The following is an 18238-nucleotide window of genomic DNA, read 5'->3' as shown; positions in this document are numbered from 1 at the left end:
TGTCTATTCTTCATCTGTTTCATGACTTCAGGTTGTAAAAAAAAGCAGCAGCTTTAGTACAAAACTGTAAAAATCAAACTACAACCAAACACCGAGAGTTGATAAACAAAAACATCACTATCAAATGAATAACCAGTGAGCTCTCAGTGACAGCAAGCAGACTCTGCTGCTGCGTTAGCTACATGTTAGCTGCTATGTTAGCTTAAATATTTTCATCCCTGTGACGTCACAGGGATGAAAGCTAAATGCGCCTCATATAACGCTCGCTGAGCGGCTACTCCGACACGCCCTCAGAAACAGCGAGCTGCAGCACACAGCTCTCCTCTCCCTTCCAAACACTAGCTACCCTCCAGGCAGTCAGTGGACAGAAAGTTGTTCCTGTGATGTAGAGACAGAGCTCAGTTAAAACTTTATGGATACAGATTAATAACTCACCGCTCTGAAACTCTCGCTCCAGTCCGTGTTGCCGAGCCGGTCGGCAACACGTACGGCTGAACCCGAGCCGTTTACCGGCTTCTCGCCGACCCGCCCTTCTCTGCTTCTGATTGGCTAGTAGTCCTTAATTAGGAACTGAGCATGTGCAACTCCCAACAAAGATCATTTAGAGACAAGATGTATCACTCCATAGCTAAAACGAAGCCTTCAACACAGGCTGAAAAGAGGAGCTGCAGCAATGTGCAGTAGGACAAATATATAACCATGGAAACCTGTGCTGAAACAACCTCTTAATAAGATGAGGAACCTGAAAATGAATAGAATACCTCTTCTTTAATTATTTTTTTAAAGTAAATTATTAAACTTCTTGTAAGAAATTTAACTTCCTCACACTGAGCAGAGGCTCGGGTAACAATAGCTGGTTCTATTTTGGATCCACTGCGGAAATAATTTATTATCAAATACCAAATCTGAAGTATCAAATTTTTATACATATAAATTAATTTAGCTTATCGATATTTCTGAATCAGGATTTGGAATAATTTCTGTACGATGACCTGACACTCTGTGGACAGTATTGATCCATCAGATATCATCTTTATCAAGGAAAATTCAAGGAGATTTTAAATAAAGTTCTTCTTTTATTACAACTGATATTACTGAAAGCACTGTAACAAGTTTATTGATCATTTCCTGCAGTCCGTTAAACGTCCACAAGATGCTGCTGTGACAAAACTCTGCTGTACTAAATACATGCAAGTTTTTCACAATAAGAGTCAAGTTATGATCACTGAGATACTTCTGCTGTCAGATGGAGTGGAGACTTCCACAATAAGAGTAATAATAAGAAGAGACTAGACTAGGTGTGAATGCTGGCTGTTGCTAAACTGGATTTCTAAACTTCATGCAAGCTCTCATTTCAGCCTGTTTCAACTCATAAATTTAAGTTCATAAAGTGGATATAACTACAGTGTTCTAGTTGTCCCAATGTTAGTTAAATGAACAAGTTTGAGTTATTCTAACTCATAGTTTCAAGTTAAAGCAACTTAACCAAATTAATACTACTTTCCATTTCAAGTTTACATCTTTAAATGGCCTTGAAGACAGACCACAACAACAGCACCACTGTGCTATTATCTTCAATGACTTGTGACGGGGCAGGCAGCTTGCTGGTGCGCCTGTGCACGTTGTAGTCAAAGTTCAAAATAGCAGCAGATGTCACCTCCTTTCTGAAAGGGCCTTAGGCCGTTGTCTGGAACCCTTTCCACCGGTGGCACTAGTCTTGTTTACCACAGAAGTGTCTATATTTTGGTTGGAATTTGAATATATGACTTATCTGCAGTGTATAATTAGCAGGGGTGAGCATGAACACCAAATTTTCTGTATCTGTACTCAGAAGTGGTGGGGCTTAATCTATAAGTGGGTGGTATTAACTGGAAGTTATTTAAGCCTGAAATTTTTATCAGAACTTGCTATATTTATTAGAAAAAACATTTACAGAACAGCCTCAGAATTGATCTTCAGAGAACAGTAATTGATTTTTTTATATTCATATATTTATAGTTTATAACAAAAAAGATATTGACACATTTTACTCTAATGATACTCATAGAAAGTATCTGTACCGGATACTCGTTTTAACCAAGTACTTGCTAAACCCTACTAATTAGTTGATTGTGTATGTGTTTTTCTCAAACTCAAAAGACGCAGCACCTAGGCAATCCTCATACTCTCGCCTTTTTTCAACTGATAACTTACATACGTAAGTTCAGTCAACACGACAAAAGTGTCAAATAGTCAACACAATGAATTAATGCAAGTTTAACTTTCTAAAACTCATACAGTTGAGTTCAAAATCCAAAACTTGTCGGAGCTATTTGAGTTAAAAAGAAGAAGTAAGTTGACATGACTAAATGGGTCTATGATTCTTTTCAGTGTACGAGTTGCCCGTTGTTATTGAGGCTGCAAGAAAATTAGCATATATGGAAAACCAACTCTGTATGACATCATTAAGAGCTAAGAGTAGAGCTTTGGCCACGTTTAACATCAACATCTGACACTGAAACATTATACATAGGACAGAAAATATAAGAAGCCTAATAAGTCTCCTTTAATGTGTGTGTGTGCATAACTCACAGTTACGCATACGCATGTTCTCCAATGCAGTAAAGCTTAAAGCTCCATGTTTTGAGGTCTCTGTCTGTCTGTCTGTGTTTGTTCAGTTCAAAAGCTGTGGGACTAGGTAGCGGACAAAAAAACGTGACAGAAGAATAAATATGAAATAATAAAGGTTTGCAATAACATAGGCAGCCTTCACACCCAATTAAAGAGGAGGATGTTCCAGCTGTGGCTAACTCCACTTTACTCGGACTTGGTTTGCTGAATTAAAAATGTTCTGGTTGCAGACAAACACGGCAGGTCCTCGTACAGACCGTGATGTCATCATGGCGCTGTATGGGTGTGGTTGACTGATGGTGTGTGCAGGGTGAAGGGGAGGCAGGGGGGGGCATACATGGAGGATGCGGCAACCATTGGCTGAAACTGCATCACTGACATGACAGTGGGGGCGGGGCTTATCAAAGTGGGGGCGGGGTTCGCATAGTGCACTGGGAACATGCAGGTGTTGGAGGAGGAGCTGGCTACAGGTAGGAACACCTGGATGTACTGACCGGTTTCTGGATCCAGCAGCATCTTCCTCTGAGGCTGCGGGGGTGTGTCCACATAGAAGCACCGCCCACTTTTAGGGTCTAACCTCACGTGAAAGGGGGCTGTGCCGCTGAAGCGGACTGCAACAGAACCTGTGAGGTCAACAATGTCACTACCCACCTGTGAAGGTAAGTAACCCTGAAAGTTGCACAGAAACGGCGGCTGCTGAGGTTTCTGTTGCTCATGTTGCTCCTGTGGTGCAGGTGTCACCGTGTTGCCGTCACTCTCCTGGTCTCCTGCGGTCCTGGTCCGGTGAGGAGGGCAGGTTTTGATGATGTCTGGCTGGACGGAGGGGTTTCCTGTCGACCTGCTTTGGTTCTCCTCAGACCTCCTCAGCAGGTGGAAGGTGGGAGCAGATGTGGAGGGGGTATGAATGTAGCTCAAATGGCTGTGCAGGTAGCTGACCTTCCCCAGGTGAGGGTGCAGGGTGGGGGTGTAGAAGCAGGGCTGGAGGAGCTGCTGGGAGGAACCGGGGGCAAACTGAGAGGACACACCCAGGATGGAGCTCTGTTCCTGGGCAGGGAGCAGAGGCTGGGTCCCCTGAGGGTGCCTGGAGGTGGAGGGGGGAGGAGGGAGGAGGGAGGTCCCAGCCTGATGACTCACTCCTCTGGCTCTCTCTGACTGGTTGAGCTCTGACAGGTCACTGCTGAGAGGTGAGTTGGTGGGCGGGTCTAGCAACATGACAGGCCGGGTGACATCATCCATCTTTCTTCTACTTATTGTCGGCTCGCTGCCTCGCCTCTGCTTTGTGATTGGACGACTGAATATGTTACTCTGTTTTCTGTCCTGTGATTGGCTGAGAGATGCATTGACCTTGGGGACGTGTCCCCCTCCGGAGCTGCTGTAAAGTGAAGCCTGACAGCTCCTCTTTGTTTCGTTGTGACCTTTGACCCCCAAAGCCTGCTGGTAGGTGGGGGGAGGGCTGACCTCCTGACCAATCACCTTCAAGCGTGCTGGCTTGTTGTTGTCATGTGTTGCTGTGGAGAACGAGAGGCTGTAGGTGTTTTTAACTAAACTCCTCATGTCTCTCACCACATGAACTGGAGCTTTAAACACACCTCCACCTGTCTTCCCTCCTCCCCCCTCCCTCCCCCTTTGCTGGTCTGCAGGCTGGGGGGGGGCGGGGAACCCAGCAGCTTTCTTCTGCAGACGGGAGCTTTTAGAGTTGTTCTGCTCCACCTGCATCTTCTTAGACAGAACGCTCTTAATGATGCAGGACGCCATCTTAGTTTTAGTTTCGTCCAATGAGAAGGACTTCTGCAGTCGCTGCCTCGAGTTTCCTCCAACATGAAGCCCTGAAAACAACAAACACAGCGTCAGACCTGCTGAACCTGTATAACTTCTTCATTTATATTTCTCACTTTTTAAAATCAATGAAACCAGAGGAGACGAGTTTTTTAATGAGGAAAAAGCAGTCCGTCATTACGTTCTTTAAATGGAAGGCTTTTATTGTGAAGCAGCTGCAGGAAATACATCATCACATTAACATGAAGCTGGCCGGCTTCCAACTGTACAGAGCGGACACAGAACTCTCCGGCAAAACAAAAGGTGGAGGTGTCTGTTTTTATATTAACAATTCAGCAACACTGTTCTCCTGATCTGGAATTTCTTATCATTAACTGTAAACCGTTTTATTCTGTAAACCTGTAGTGAGGACATCAAAGCAGTGGACCAGTGAAGCTGAGGACCTCCAGGCGTGCTTGGACTGCATAGCTGGGATGTTTTCAGGACTGCTACCAACAATCTGGATGAGTTTACTGAGGCTGTGACGTCCAACATCAGCTTCTGTGAATGACCATCAAATTTGAGTGGAATATAATGAAAAACTGCAGGCTGTCCTTGACCAATAAAAACAGCTTTCTGTGTGGAAGGATAATGAAGAGACGCCTTCGGCTCTCTGGAAAAACTTCAAACAACAACTCTGGATCCAGTATTTAGCTTAACTCCATCAGCTGTTCGATCTCAGGCGACGTCAGCGAGACTCGGGAGACTCTCTGACTGCTGATGAGGATTATTGGTTTGCAAACAACGGTGGAAAATAGGAGCAGTTGTAGAAAAACAGCCGACATTCTCCAGTTAAAGCCAGTAGCTTCTACTCGCACATTTAGAAGTTCACTGCAAACTCTGTGCTGTCTGTTTGTGCCCCCCCATCCCCGTGTCTGCCCCCCTGTCCGGCCCGGTGACAAATCAATACATAATTAAATAAATAATAAAACAGACAAAGGAGTATTTTAATACTCTCTTGTTAAAGTAAAATCTGTCTGGCACAATATGGTATCCAGGTCATTATACTCTATACCAGGCTGCTGGGCAGGACAGGTTTAAAAAAAAAAAAAAAAAAAAAGAAGTTCACTGCAAGGCAAGCCCCGCCCCCCCAAAGTACCGGTACTTTGGGAAAGTACTACCCCCCCGAGCAGGGACTTTTTGGGGGTAAAATTTAATCCATCGCAGACCCACTCCTGGACCCCCTGCAGTTCACCTACAGAGCCAGCAGGTCTGTCGATGATGCAGTAAACATGGAGCTTCACTACATCCTCCAGCACCTGGACTCCCCAGGAACCTACGCCAGGATTTCAGCTCTGCTTTCAACACCATCATCCCGAAACTGAGCGTGCCTGACTCCACCTGCAGGTGGATCACTGACTTCCTGACAGACAGGAAGCAGTACGTGAAGAAAACATGTCTCTGACTCCAGGACCATCAGCACTGGTTCACCTCAGGGCTGCGTTCTCTCCCCCCTTCTCTTCTCCCTGTACACCAACAGCTGCACCTCCAGTCACCAGTCCGTCAAGCTCCTGAAGTTTGCAGATGACACCACCCTCATTGGGCTCATCTCAGGTGGGGACGAGTCCGCCTACAGGTGGGAGATCGACCATCTGGTGACCTGGTGCAGCCAGAACAGTCTGGAGCTCAACGCTCTAAAGACCGTGGAGATGGTCGTGGACTTCAGAAAACCTCTCGCCACAAAAACAGTTTCTTCCCGTCTGCAGCCTCATCAGCAAGACCCGGGTCTCCCACTGACTCTCCCCCCTTTCAAATTATACAAATGTCTCTGCACACGTAAATATTATTTCATTTCATATCAGCACAAACCTGCACATATTTGTTGTTTGTTGTTCTATATTTTTAAATTGTCAATTTATATATTTATGTTCACAATACTCTCTCTGCTGTAACACGTCTGCACAACATAAACCACAGTAATGCACATGGAAATATCTGCCACGTTGTTCTTTCTCTGCAAGTTATTTTTCTCTGTTCTTTTATTATTCTTATATAACTTGCATCTGTTTATTCCGTATTTATATATTTCTACATTTATTTATGTCAGCTGTATGTTTGTCTGCGTGTAGCACCTCATCACTAAAGCAGATTCCTCTTATGTGTGAAACACTACTAGGCAATAAAGCTCCTTCTGGTTCTGGTTCTGATGAAGCTGTGACAGAACACCTGAAACTACATGAGACTGTGAACAGGTGTCAGTGGTTACAGGTAAGGGGAGGAGCTCTCTGACAGGTGTGGTTACCTTTACTGGCCCCTGCGACCAGACCTTTGTAGACCCTGTGGCTGTCGACATCACCGCTCGTCGTTGAGCGTGTGTGAAGGGAGGCGGGCATACTGTGTTGCCGTAGCAACAGATCAGGGCGGTGACGGATGGTAGGACAGAGCAGCTCATTGGCTGACAGCTCACTGTCAGCATCTCCCCCTTCAGCAGGCCCATCTCTAAGTGTCACCTGGACAGGTAGACAGGTTAACAGACAGACAGGTAGACAGACAGGTTTGGACAGGTGAACGAGGAGGAGTCATACCTGGAATTTCTCAGTTTTCTCCTGCTCAACGACGCTCACTGCGTCTTTCTTCTTCAGTTGAATCTGTCGTTTTGGGACCATCTTAAGCCCCTCCCCATCCTGACATTTCACCTGGACAGGTAAAAACACAAAAGAAGAAGATACGATGATCCGATAAATAAAAAGCAGATTATGTTCAAGATGACAGATCAACGCTGTAAAAGCACCGCCCACTGACCAATCAGCTCTCTTGGAAAACGACTCTGGGCCTCCAACCTTTAAAACATTTGATCACACTCTGCTCATCAAAGAAAGGGTTAATAAGAACACAGAGTGTTGCTCGCTAAAATCCAGTACATCAAATCTCACAGAAAATGCTCTGGCAGCTGCTGGCACGATGTGTAACCATTTACTTCTGCTTTCCTCCTCCTCTCTTCCTTGAGCCCCACAATATTTTTCATACCATCTCAGGCGGAACCCAAATTATTCAGTCTAAACTGCGTCTCGATTTTTTCCTTATATTTTTCCTGCCCTGATTTCACCTTTAATTTCTTTTGGCAGCTCCCGGCTGCAGGGTGATCCCTTCCCTAAATGCTTTTTCTTTTTACACAGTAGCATTTTCAGGGACTTCGTTGCCCAAGGCTTACTGTTGGATAGACTTTTATGATTTTATCTGGAAAAACATTAGTTAGTCAGTTCATCAATATCAGAGCATGACTCCTCAAACGTCTGCCCGTCGGTGCAATCAAAACAACCCCAAAGAGTCCGGCAGGCAGCCTCCGTCCAGTCCTTCACCCGCATGTTTGGCACCTTCAGCACGGTGATGAGATGCACACAGTTATGATCGGACGAGTCTTATTGGGCCAGGTCGGGCATGTAACGTACTGAGAAAAGTCTCTCAGTGTTGATGACAGTGTCCAGTGGGTCTTATCACCAAGAATAATATTAGGGGCGTCGGGAGATATTATTTAAAGCCTCTGTGTTACTTGGTGGACGAGTTCACAGGCGATACTTTCATTTGCCTTTTGATGGATATACACAAGTGTGACAAACAGCTGAAGAAACTCTTGGGGCAAATAATGAGGGCGTAAAGAGACCGAAAGCAGTTCAAGATCAGCAGTACAGAGCTTTTCTCTGACCGTGACAGATTTACACCAGCCGTCATTAATGTAAACACAGGACATGTCGTTTAAGTCTCACGTTAAGCAAACTTCAAGGCCTAGACTGCCGGGGGACTTCCCATGATGCACTGAGCTCCTCTCTCCTCTTCTTTCTCTCCCTCAGTTTTTAATCTCATCCCATTTTTCTGTAAATAACGTCACAGAGTACAGTCTAGACCAGGCCCGTATTTATCAAGCTTCTCAGCTAGGAGTGCTTAAGAGTGAAAAAATCTTAATATCTTAAAAGTCAGTTATCAAGCATCATGATCCTAATTTGAGTGAAGTGTAGGACTAAATCTTAAGTGTCAGTCGTGCTGATTCACGACACTTTGCTGGGCCGCAAAGAAGATTTTGGATGACGATGTAGCCCAGGACCAATCACTGAAGAGATTTCCTTATTTAAGAATATTCTAAGATAAATTCACATTAAATGGTCAAATTCCTCAGAGGAGTTTATATTCAACACACATGTAGCAATATAGAATGATACATTATGATATGGGCCTACACATTAATAAATGAAAGATAAAACAAAGTTTATCTTTATATGAGCGCCCACTGCTCCTGTATTGCCGGCTGTATGAACTGTGTTTGCTTCTGTCGGATTACGGGGGGGTTGTTGGGAAGTGGATGAAACGCCTGACAGTGTGTGGAGCTGTAAGTGCTAAAATGACTATTCTGCTTATTGGTGGTTGTGACGGCCACAATCATCAGCACTGCTGCGTTTGTCCTGTGGCGAATAAACGAAGCGTCATCACCACCTTCAGAGGTGAGATGACGCCGCTCAGCACATCGCTGACAAAGGTTTACTGCGCGTCGTCAGAAGTCTTCCTCTCCTGTCCGCATGTCTCCGTCTCCACAGCCCATCACAGCCCTGCTGGCAGCTCCTGACCAGAGACCTGTGGAGCTTTTTTAAAAACTGGGAGAGTCAGAGTGATTCTCAGCTTTGAGAAATTTGATAACTTGCTTTTATTCTTGGGTTTGAAAGTAGGAGTAAATTTCATGAATTCTCAGCACTTAAGACTAAAATGGCACTTTGAGAAGCCTGATAAATACGGGCCCTGCTCTTTATGAGAAGCGCTCTGAGATACCTGTTGGTGGGATTGAATGTGGGGCTAAATGTTGTGGTGTTGCAGTTTATTAGAACTTCAGGCTGCATGTGTTTGTTAGATTACAGAGACCAGTCATGTGTGGAAAGTTAGTAGTTTATTAACTAAAATGCTCCCTCAGTTTGCTGGAGATGAAACTCACCTGCGTTTCCACGGTAACGTCGACACACTCGAAGCCGCTCTCTGCGTCTGAGTCTTCGTCGTCTGATGGGAGGATGACGGAGGGAGAGAAATGGAGGGACAGATCCTCCTCCGACCACTCGCTCATACTCCCCTCCTCCTCCTCCCCTTCCTCCTCCTCTTCCTCCTCCTGGGAGCGGCGGGTGGAGGAGACGTCCAGGTAATCCGCCTCAGACTGACCAGTACAGGCGCTCCTCTCAGCAGGAACTAGTGAACACGGCGGAGGGATTTGTGTCTCAGACTCGTGATAAGGCAGCAGGTCCACTTCAGGGCAGCGGTGAGCGCTGATGAAGAACTCCCTCCCTCCTCTTCCTCCTCGTCCTGCTGCTCCGCCCAGTCTGGTGTTCATAGTTTCTGTTTAATCAGAGGGTTTGATCAGATTGTTCGTCTCTCTGAGTCTCTGTAGAGAAACAAATCAGCTGATCAGAGACTTCCTGTTCCAGTGTGAAAGAAAGTCTCACTAATTAACAGAAATGACAAACACGTGTACTTAAAGACTCTATTGGATCCTAACTTGCAGGGAAGAAGTCCATTTGTTAATTTTAGGAGTCTCCCCCATCCTCGCTTCATGTAACAGTGTTTCAAGATTTTTCTGAACCTTTAAGGTTCTGACATGAAATTATTCCAACTTCAAGGACCGCCTTTTTTCACTTACGTAATATTGCGAAAATCAGGAACATCCTGTCTAAAAATGATGCAGAAAAACTAGTCCATGCATTTGTTACTTCTAGGCTGGATTACTGCAATTCCTTATTATCAGGCTGCTCGAAAAAGTCCATTAAGACTCTTCAGCTGATCCAGAACGCTGCAGCACGTGTTCTGACAGGAACCAGGAAAAGAGATCACATTTCTCCTGTTTTAGCTTCTTTGCATTGGCTTCCAGTAAAATCCAGAATAGAATTTAAAATCATTCTTCTTACCTACAAAGCTCTTAATGGTCAGTTTTCGTATGCTATTTCATCACTAAATCCACTTCTGAGAAGTTTTGAGGTGGGAAATCTGCGGTGTAGATATTGAATATCAGCAAAATTGATGGCAGTCTCTGATCCCACAAAATTAAGAGACATCTGGTGTGTGTGTAGCGTTGAACATTATGTCGTGGCAGTTTCGTGAGGCGTTGCTAGGACGACCAGCTACATTGAGAGGGTACTATCTGCAATGGGAAACGGAGGACGGCGGGCCAAAAGCGAGGCGAGTTGAGCTTGTAACAGCAATGGAAAAGCGCCAATAGTTATGCTGCTATAGGCCTAGACTGCCGGGGACTTCCCGTGATGCACTGAGCTCATCCTCTTTCTCTCCATTTGTATGCTACCTCATCCCATTAATGCATGTGTGCAATGAGATCACTTCTGTTGTGAATTACATTTATTCATTTAGATGACGCTTTTATCCAAAGCGACTTACAGCTGCAGTGTAGTGGACCTGTATCAGTTACTTAGTCCACGGAAAGAACAGGCCTGTGAGCAGACTGTTACAAACCTTCAAATAACGTGATCAATTCCCAAAGAGTGATAGGGTCACTATGATCTTGTTGACATACTGAAGTCTGAAACTGGATCCTAGTCTACAGTGGAAAATGTTTCAAAAACTCAGGTGCAGTAAGCAGAGTGAAGACATCTGTCAACAGGAAGTTCATTCAGATTACTGAGTCTCCAACAGTCCTGCAGAGTCACAGACCAGACTGAGGATCAAATAAACAACAGGTCGGAAGTCTCTCGCTATCAGTGTTGGGCAAGGTACTTTTTACTTATTACTCCTTAAAAAACGGATCTGTACTCTGTACCTTAGACGGTGACACAACAATGGAAATACTTCTAGCTGTGGAAAGAACACCTCTCTCCCTCCTTATCCACCCTTCCTTTAGCTTTTTGGAGGAACTTAAAGAGAAAAAATCCCTGACCGGCTTTATGGATGTGGCCTCAGTACAGGCCAAACGGATTGTCTCTCTCAGCACTAACGCTACCACTCACTGCTTCCCCGGTGCCACCACAGCTGACATTTAAAAAAACTCCAGGACCTGATGCCATCGCCCCAGTCCTCCATCACAAGAGTGATAGTCCACGTGGGAACAAATGAAACAGCTCTTCAGCAGTCTGAGCTGACAAAATCGGATTTTAAAGCAGTGTGGGAAGTTTTTATCTCTGGTCCCATTCCCACTCTTGGTCGCGGTGCTGGCCGGTACAGTCGACTCCTTGGCCTCCACATCTGGCTCCAGTCCGCCTGCAGGGCTCACGGTATATTTCATCGATAACTTCAATCTCTTCTGGAGTGTCTCTTTTAAAGTGAGACGGACTTCACCCAAACAAATGTTAGCTGCTCACATACAGCATGCGGTGCGGTCCTCCCCACATGACTTATGTGAATGACGAATCATTCATGCAGCACACCTGGACACACCACCGGTCACTGAACAGATCTCTGCCTCACTGCCACTGACAACTGTCTCCACCTGCTGGCATGTAAAGCCGTCTGCTCCCAGCACTGCTCCAAAGACTTTTGATATTCCTGTAATCATCACGCATGGATCTGTGATCCGGAACGTGCACATCATACACATAATTCATAGTAATCTAGTAAGGATTAAGACAAATTCACCAACTCCAGCACCCAGTACAAAATACACTCTTAACATCTTATACACTTTTAAACTGGCCTGCAACGAATCATCCATCCATCCATCGTCAACCGCTTATGCTGTGTACAGGGTCGCGGGGGGGCTGCACCTCCAGTCACCAGACCGTCAAGCTCCTGAAGTTTGCAGATGACACCACCCTCATTGGGCTCATCTTAGGTGGGGATGAGTCCACCTACAGGTGGGAGATCGACCATCTGGTGACCTGGTGCAGCCAGAACAGTGTGGAGCTCAACGCTCAGAAGACCGTGGAGATGGTCATGGACTTCAGGAAGAGCCCAGCCCCACCCTCCCCCATCATCCTGTGTGACTCCCCAGTCACCACTGTGGACTCTCTCTGCTTCCTGGGCACCATCATCTCAGGTGGGAGCTGAACATCACCTCCCTCACCAAGAAGGCCCAGCAGAGGATGAACTTCCTGCGGCAGCTGAAGAAGTTCAGCCTGCCAAAGACAATGATGGTGCACTTCTACACCGCCATCATTGAGTCCATCCTCACCTCCTCCATCACCATCTGGTACGCTGCTACCACCGCCAGGGACAAGGGCAGGCTGCAGCGCATTATTTGCTCTGCAGAGAAGGTGATTGGCAGCAATCTTCCTTCTCTTCTGGACCTGTACGCCTCCAGGACCTGAACCCCTCCAGGACTCTGAGGCGAGCAGGAAAGATTGCAGCTGACTCCTCCCACCCCGGACACAAACTGTTTCAGACTCTCCCCTCTGGCAGGAGGCTGCGGTCCATCAGGACCCAAACCTCTCGCCACAAAAACAGCTTCTTCTCGTCTGCAGCCTCATCGACCTGGGACCCCAACTGACACTCCCCCCTTTCAAATAATACATGTGTCTCTGCACATGTGAATATTATTTCATTTCATATCAGCACAAACCTGGAACATTGCACATATTTGTTAAAAATTGCTGTCAATTTATATATTTATGTACACAATATCATCTTCCATTGCAGCACGTCTGCACAACACAAACCCAGAGTAATGCACATGTAAATATCTGCCATGTTGTTCTTTCTCTGCAAATAGTTGTATTATTTTCCTCTATTCTTTTATTATTCTTATATAACTTGCATTGTTTATTCCATATTTATATGTCTTTCATTTTGTGCAGTTAAATATGGAGTGCCTCAGGGATCTGTCTTAGGACCCATTTTATTTTCCTTATTCCTTATTTTATTATTCTTATCCGTATTTGCTTCTTCATGGACACATTATCGAGAAACATGGTGTTTCTTTTTCATATTTACGCTGATGACACACTGATGTACTTGCCCATCAGATCCAGACCCTGGAATGCTAAGTTCACTTTCCGACTGCCTCTGTGATGTCAAAAATTAGATGTCAAATAATTTCCTCCTGCTGAACTCAGAATAGAGATCCTGGTCTTTGGGTCCCAGCAAAGCCATCTGCTGGTTCCCTGGTGGATCATATCAGGCCTGTTGAATCTTGGTGTCTGGTTCGATAATAATCTAAGTTTCGAGCTTGGGCAATCATGTTTTTACCAGCTTAGAAATATATCAACAATACCATCAATGTTAACTTTTAAGGACACTGAGACCATTTTACACGTCTTCATCTCATCACGCAATTATTGCAACAGGTGTTTTACTAGTTTGCCCCAAAAATCTATTGATGGACTCCAGACTGTCCAGAACTCAGCTGCCAGGCTTTTAACCAGAACAAAGAAATTTGATCACATCACCCATGTTTTAGCTTCACCACACAGGTTCCTAGTATGTTTTAGAATAGACTTTAAATTCATTGATCACTTTTAAAGCTCTTCATTAGCTCTCGCCCTGTTCTGTCTTTGACCTTTTAGTCCCGTACAGACCAGCATAGACCTTGACTCGCAAATCTACTTACCCCTGTGCAAAAATGCAAGTAGTTCTTTGATTCCACTATTTAAATGTCTTAAGGACATTAACGCTTGGATCATATTGGTCATATAACTTCTTAAATTTAAACGAAGAACAAAGTGAGGTTATTATATTCGGACCCAGTCAGGGATGTGATTCCATTCTTGCTAACCTCGGGCCCTGTAAAGTGTAAAACCAGTAGTTACAAACTTAGGTATAAAAATTTATTGATGATTTTAAACTTGATAAGCAGATAAATAGTGTGGTAAAATCCAGCTTTTACCATCTGAGAGTTTTAGCAAAACTTTTGATGTCTAACTTTTGATCTTCTTGAGAATGTGATTCATGCTTTTATTTCAACAAGATTGGACTATTGTAATGCACTTTATATAGACCTGAACCAAACTTCTCTTTCACGCCTACAGCTAGTCCAAAATGCTGCCGCTCATTTATTAACAGGAACTCAGAAACATGAACACATTACTCCCATTTTGGAATCGCTTCACTGGCTTCCTATACATTTTAGAATACAGTTTAATATTTTGATGCTTGTTTTTAAATCATTAAATGGACTAGCACCTCAGTAAATCACTGAGCTTTTGCACATTTACACCCCGTCAAGGTTACTGAGGTCTGCGGATCATATGCGGCTAAATGTGCCAATAACTAGGATGAAAACTAGGGGTGATTGTTCCTTTTCAGCTATTGCACCAAATTGTGGAATGATTTACCTCCGCATATTAAGCTGGCACCCTTCTTACTTTTAAATTTCACCTAAAAACACATTTGTACCATGGAAACTGGTTGTGGTCCTTATTGTTGATAGTTTTGTTGATGTCATGTTTGTATACTTTTATGCTGTGTTTTGTATTATACTGTTGTAAAGCACTTTGGTAACATTGTTGTTTTTTAAATGTGCTATATAAATAAAGTGGATTGGATTGGATTGGATCGGATCCTCGGGCAGAGGTCTGTTGTCTGTTCTAGAGTCTCCACTGAAAACTAAAGGGGACAGTTTGCAGTCGGGGCCCCGAGGCTGCCTTAGGAAATCAGGGCGGCTGAGTCATTGAACTCTTTTAAGTCTCTTCTTAAAACATACTTTTAGAGGAGAGCCTTTCCTGATTTTATATCATTTTATATACATTTTGTCTTTACTTTTAATGTGTATTTTATTCTCTTGAGTGTCTTCTTGCTTTTATCGTGTATTTCTTTTTATCTTTGTTTTATTGTCTGCACTTGTTAAAGCACTTTGTAACACCTTGTTAGTTTTTTGAAAAGTGCTCTATAAATAAAGAATATTATTATTATAAAAAAATGTTGGCTAGCTTAGCATAATAATAATTTCCTACTCATCATAACCTGTATGAATACTATAACTCTGAAACACAGATTTCTCCAAGGACACAGATATTAGTAAAACAAATACCTATACCTAAATTTGGAAATTGGCCTATGTACTCCCTCTTAAAGGCAGGTGAGTCCTCGCTTTTGGATAATTATAGACCGATTTCCAGGTTACCAGTTTTAGCTAAAGTTTTACAAACATTGGTTGGCGATCAGTTAAAGGACTATTTGGTTTCCTTTGATTTTACTGGAAAAGCAATGCAATATAGTCTGTGAAGGTTCTCAGTCATCCAGGTCATAGTTATCCAACGAAGGTTGAGGTCAAGGGCAGCTGGACTTGGTAGTAGATTCTTTGTGGTTCGTGACTGGATGTAGATTCAGTTCAGAAAGGAAGAAGTCTCTTGGATGAGGGATGAAACGTCTTCTAGTATCTTCTACCAAGTCCAGTTGTCCTTGACCTCAACCTTCGTTGGATATCTATGCAATGTAGGTTTTTCTGACCATACTGTCGACTGGTTACCAACTATTTGGCAGACAGAACTCAGTGTGTTTATTTTGATTACAACCTCAAATCAGCGACACTGAATGTACTTAGTGATGTAAAGGATCTGTCTTGGGTCCAATTTTATTTACTATTTATATTATTAACTTGGGTCAAGACATCCCAAAGGGTCATTTCCATTTTTATGCTGATGATACGTTATTTACTGTAAGGTTGCTACTTTTCATCAAGCTTTTTCTTATTTACAATCTGCTTTTAACCTTGTTCAGGTACAACTGTATCAGCTTAATCTAGTTTTGATTATACTTTTTTCAAGTCTTCCAAATATTTTTAACATACATGGTGAGCAGATCGAATAAGTCCAATCAAATATTTGGGTACATTAATTGATGATCAGCTCTCTTTTAAATTGCACATTGATAAACTAGTACAAAAGCTCAAACTAAAAATAGTATTTTTATTTTAGAAACATGCCTGTTTTTCTTAGAAAACCAGGAGGAGATTGGTTGCTGCAACCTTTCTTCACTGCACTCGAATACGGTGACCTGCTCTATAGAAATGTGCCTGGCCGATGTTTATCTTTATTGGAAACTGCCTACCATTGTGCTTTGAGGTTTGTTGCTGGATGTAAAGCATCAACACACCCTTGTACCTTCTACAAAATGACAGACTGGCCCTCGTTATCAGCGAGGAGGCACATACATTGGCTCACTTTTATTTACAAGTCTATGTTGCTCCCCTCTTATCTTTGCACTTATATGTCTCGCAATATCAGCTCCTATAATTTGCGCTCTGGTAACTTGTATTTGTTATCTGTACCTACGGTCCGTACAGAACTCAGTAAGAAGGCCTTTAGTTATGCAGCCCCGTCCACCTGGAACACACTGCAGACTGATTTGCAGTTGAGAAATCTGATTTCTTTGGTGAATTAAAACACTGCATGAAAGACTTGGAAGTAGATGCTATAAATTGTTGTCACTGCTTTTAAAATAACTAAATCCTACAAATTGTACTTTTAAGTAGTCTAATGTTGTTTGTTTATGTATTCTAAGAGTCTTGTTTAATGTCCTTTGTCGTTGTGCGTGTACGTGTGCTTGGTGTTTGTATTTGTAACTTTGCTCTGTCAATATGCTGCTATTTTGGCCAAAAGAGGTTTTAAATCTCAATGATATCATCTGGTTAAATAAAGGTTAAATTAAAAGATAAAATAAAAAAAAATAGTAAAGATATACTGTGCCTTTCAAAACTTTAATTTTGGAAGCCATGCTAGCTTGTGATGTTACACAAAAGTTATATTTTATTTATTGATGAATCAAAATCCAGACCAACAATGTAAAAACCAGCAGTTTTTTTGTGAGGATGAAAATAATGGTAACTTAAAACTAGTGTGGGCGGTTTATTTCAGAAGCATGTTTTGTAATTTTAGTATAAATGATCTTCCTGACAGTGATCAATAAATGAAATGCAGAGTTTTTCAGCTCCATCTGTGATGGATGTGATGATGTCAGGTCACATGACCTTTGAGAAATGTAAAGCAGACTGTGTGAACCAATCAGGGATGAGACCTTTGCTTGTATTTACTTAAGTCAGCAACCTGAAGCTAGGAGACACACAGGAAATGGAAAGAACACATGATTTCTCTCGCTTTGAACCACCTCCACATGATGAACTCGTCAATGAACTCAAGATTTATAGCAAATCATTCTGTCATCATCTCTTCTCAAACAACATTCAAATTTTAAAGTAATAATAAAAAATACAGGTCGAGGTGTTAACATGTCCCCTGCATTAATATGATTGGATCTTACTGTCCACACAGCTGTGAATGAACCAATCATGGTGAAGCATAAAAGAAACAGCTGATTTCACTGCTCTGACCTAACAGCGTTTCATTAAAAACTCAAAACAAGTTTGGACAGTTTGGAAAGTTTCTTATATTTTAAAAATGTTTCAATTTCACAGCCGTGACTCGACAGAAAATTCATAAAAAGTTCTGAAATGAAAGTTTGGAATAAATGTGAAAACATTTGTCCACAAATTATGTTTTTTGAGAAAATCAGTAAATGATCAACAAGTAATTAAATCAATAAAAGTTCAGAGAATTTTAAGCCTCTTCTTACCTCTCAAGATGGATCAGGACTAAGACCAGAATCAGATCAGTTCTGGTCAAAGAGTCACATTCAGACTACTATAGACCTTTTATAAAGATCCTGGTCCTGGTAAAGAAAAGACTAATCCTGGTTCTGGTTCCTGGTTAAAGCTGAGTTTGGTGGTCGGAGTATCGGACCTGGTTCAGTGTAGTTTCTGGTCCTGTTGGAGGATTAGATATCTCTGGTTGTTTCAGTGTTTAAAATCCAACTTTTAAAGAATTTTTCATAGTTTCCATTGACAGTAACTATTCAGGTTGTCTGCTCCGTCAGAGCCAGTTCAGAGGAATGTCTGGTCCCAGAGGGGTCTGAGTGTGATCCTGTTTGTTTAAGTTTAAACTGGGTTCAACACCAGCTCAATGTCGGGGTG

At 43.0% G+C, this 18238-nt stretch overlaps 1 protein-coding gene across 1 annotated transcript; it reads right to left on the bottom strand.

Annotated features, from left to right (window-relative positions):
- Positions 1-563: 563 nt before the first annotated feature.
- prob1 (proline-rich basic protein 1) lies at positions 564-18238 on the bottom strand. The gene is made up of 5 exons (XM_038708825.1): positions 17842-18238; positions 9341-9778; positions 6951-7061; positions 6668-6875; positions 564-4436 (listed from the first exon to the last, which is right to left on the bottom strand). The coding sequence occupies exons 2-5, from the start codon at positions 9725-9727 to the stop codon at positions 2878-2880; spliced, it is 2265 nt and encodes a 754-aa protein (XP_038564753.1). The 5' UTR covers positions 9728-9778; positions 17842-18238; the 3' UTR covers positions 564-2877.

This window comes from Micropterus salmoides, unplaced genomic scaffold (genome assembly GCF_014851395.1).
Source record: "Micropterus salmoides isolate LMB-PRFRI ecotype aquatic unplaced genomic scaffold, ASM1485139v1 Ms_hic_scaffold_9, whole genome shotgun sequence".
NCBI lineage: Eukaryota > Metazoa > Chordata > Actinopteri > Centrarchiformes > Centrarchidae > Micropterus > Micropterus salmoides.
Note: the sequence above shows the minus strand (reverse complement) of the source record. Positions and strands in the feature narration are given on the sequence as shown.